The 2,310-nt window shown below is 39.9% G+C and overlaps 1 protein-coding gene across 1 annotated transcript in view; it reads right to left on the bottom strand.

The window, feature by feature from the left end:
• Window positions 1–2,310, bottom strand: part of LOC118420934 — a 21,341-nt gene that overhangs the window by 5,788 nt on the left and 13,243 nt on the right. The window contains exons 9-10 of the mRNA XM_035828027.1: window positions 1,408–1,507; window positions 55–136 (exon numbers count right to left, since the gene is read on the bottom strand). Coding sequence (XP_035683920.1) covers window positions 55–136; window positions 1,408–1,507 — 182 coding nt within the window. The remainder of the gene's footprint in view (window positions 1–54; window positions 137–1,407; window positions 1,508–2,310) is intronic.

Below are 2,310 nucleotides of genomic sequence, written 5' to 3'. Positions count from 1 at the left end.
CTGTGGTTATGGGCCGTGAGTGAGTGAGTGAATTTAAAAGTTGAATCTACCAACCTGTCATGTAGTGTCTGTCCATTGATGATTACTCCAGGCAGAGGTAGTCCCATCACCACCAGGATCACAGGCCGACCTTGTCCTAAGAGACACACAACAAAGGTCCTGTTCACACTCAGTCGTAACTACAGTCTACAGGGCTCGAAATACCACCTGCATATGCAGGTTAGTGCAGGTAAAATTGGAGCTGTGCAGGTATTTCTGGTGTCTACCTGCACCTAACCTGCACTGGTTCAAGTACTGGGTTTTAGACACAAATGTCCTATCATGATCATGTAGCTGCATGATTGTGGATTGTTCTTAGCCGCATTGGCTGTTACCACCTATGATCCATACTTCCTATTAAAACTCAGAGTGGTGCAGGTAATTTTCAATGTTACCTGCACCAGTGCAGGTATGCAGAAAAAAGTATTTTGAGCCTTGTGAACTATTTTTCCAGGACCTAGCGAACTTGAACTGCGGTTGGGTTTCCCCACATTTCCGTCTGTACACAACATCGGCTTTGATATTTTTGCAAGACCAGTCTTTTACATTTTGTAGATGTACCGGTACCAGTTTTTGCCAGATGGTTGAGTGAAATTGAAAAGTGCAAGGGAAAATCACTGCAGCTCTTAAGAAATTGGGGTTCTGGACAAAGGGTTATATACATGTATATTCAGGGCTCGAAATTCATTTTTGGGATTAGGTGCACTGGTGCACCCAGCTTAAAAAATTGGGTGCACCAAAAATTTAAGTAGAATGTAAAAAAACCTACTATAAAATTCTTAAACAAGTAACATGACAGACATTTTTATTATCTTTCTAACACTTAGATGTCAAGAATACGATGTATACTAGTATACTTGATATTTTCCATACATAAACCTAAGAAAACAATGGGTGCACCCTGTGCACCCACTGAAAAAAATTGGGTGCACAGTTCCAATTTTGGGTGCACCTGGGTGCACATGCACCCAGTATTTCGAGCCCTGATATTTATGCATAAAGTTACAATATTTATGCATAAAGCTACAATGGTTTACAGTTAATATGCATAATCCATTGCAATTTATCATATTTTTAATTATTGAAAGCTTATGCATAATTATGCATAACCCTGGCTAGGGCTTGGTATAGGACCTGGACCTGAATTTTCTGTACCGGTACCCACCCCAAACCCTGGCACTTTATGCATAATTATGTACAATTACGCAAATTTAGAGTGTACTTCATTTTTACATCCATCTGGATGTGAGGTGACCGAGATATGAGAGGTCACTTCAGAATAAATGCAGAATTAAACTGGAAGGTGTTAACTTGAAAGTTGAATGATGGTCAAAAGTTGACATCTTCACTTAACACTTAGTGACTTACCCACAAGATATGCCACTTCCACCATGGCTGCTATACCTCTGGTCACATCATCAAACACAAACAATAACAGGTCTGCACCCTGGATAAACACAGTGAGAACCTTATAAAATGCCCTTTTCAACATGTATCATTATATTTGGATGGTACTGTAAATGCAGAAATGTTCGCGGTGGATTTATGTTCGCGGTTTTCGCGTTGGCCGTTTCACCGCGAATTTAAAACCATCGTGAACATTTTTCCGGGGCATTAAGATACTACATTGCATGGTGCTACTGCGAAATTAAATCCACCGCGAAAAGTCCTTTTTCCCGCTGCCGCGAAATTAAATCCCCGCGAACTTAAATGCATTTACAGTATTTGTGATGATTCATTCACGAAGCCAAGCCGAGAGATTTGTGTATCACATATAATGAACCACGACTGTACATGTGTGCTTATGCTAGAGGATGTGGGGGAATTTAACCTGATAATTTGATAATGATTTAATAAGGCCACAGCAAGTAAATTTTATGGATGACATCAGCGCGCGCATTAATTTTTGCCTGATTTCAGAAAAAACAAGATTTTTTTTTTGCTTCGGAGATGGTCAAGATGACGAGAAAGTACCAAAACGGGCAAATTTGTTGTGCAGTGGGCTAATGGTTGTACTTGTAGAAGTGACCAGATAGCCATGACTGTAGTTATAGAAGTGAAACTAAAACTTTAGTTAGATAGTTGTAAAAGTGGCCCCAACATGGAAGCCATGAGTGTTGTTGCCATGTTGGTAAGTGATACCAGTCTACCACACTAGTGTCACCTTTACTACACTAGTTCACGTCTGAATACAGAAATGAATGCCTTGTAGGCTGTGATACTATGTTTCGTCGCTTCAATTCTGTTTTTTTACGTTTAGCGCATATATTT

This window comes from Branchiostoma floridae, chromosome 8 (genome assembly GCF_000003815.2).
Source record: "Branchiostoma floridae strain S238N-H82 chromosome 8, Bfl_VNyyK, whole genome shotgun sequence".
NCBI classification, from domain to species: domain Eukaryota; kingdom Metazoa; phylum Chordata; class Leptocardii; order Amphioxiformes; family Branchiostomatidae; genus Branchiostoma; species Branchiostoma floridae.
Note: the sequence above shows the minus strand (reverse complement) of the source record. Positions and strands in the feature narration are given on the sequence as shown.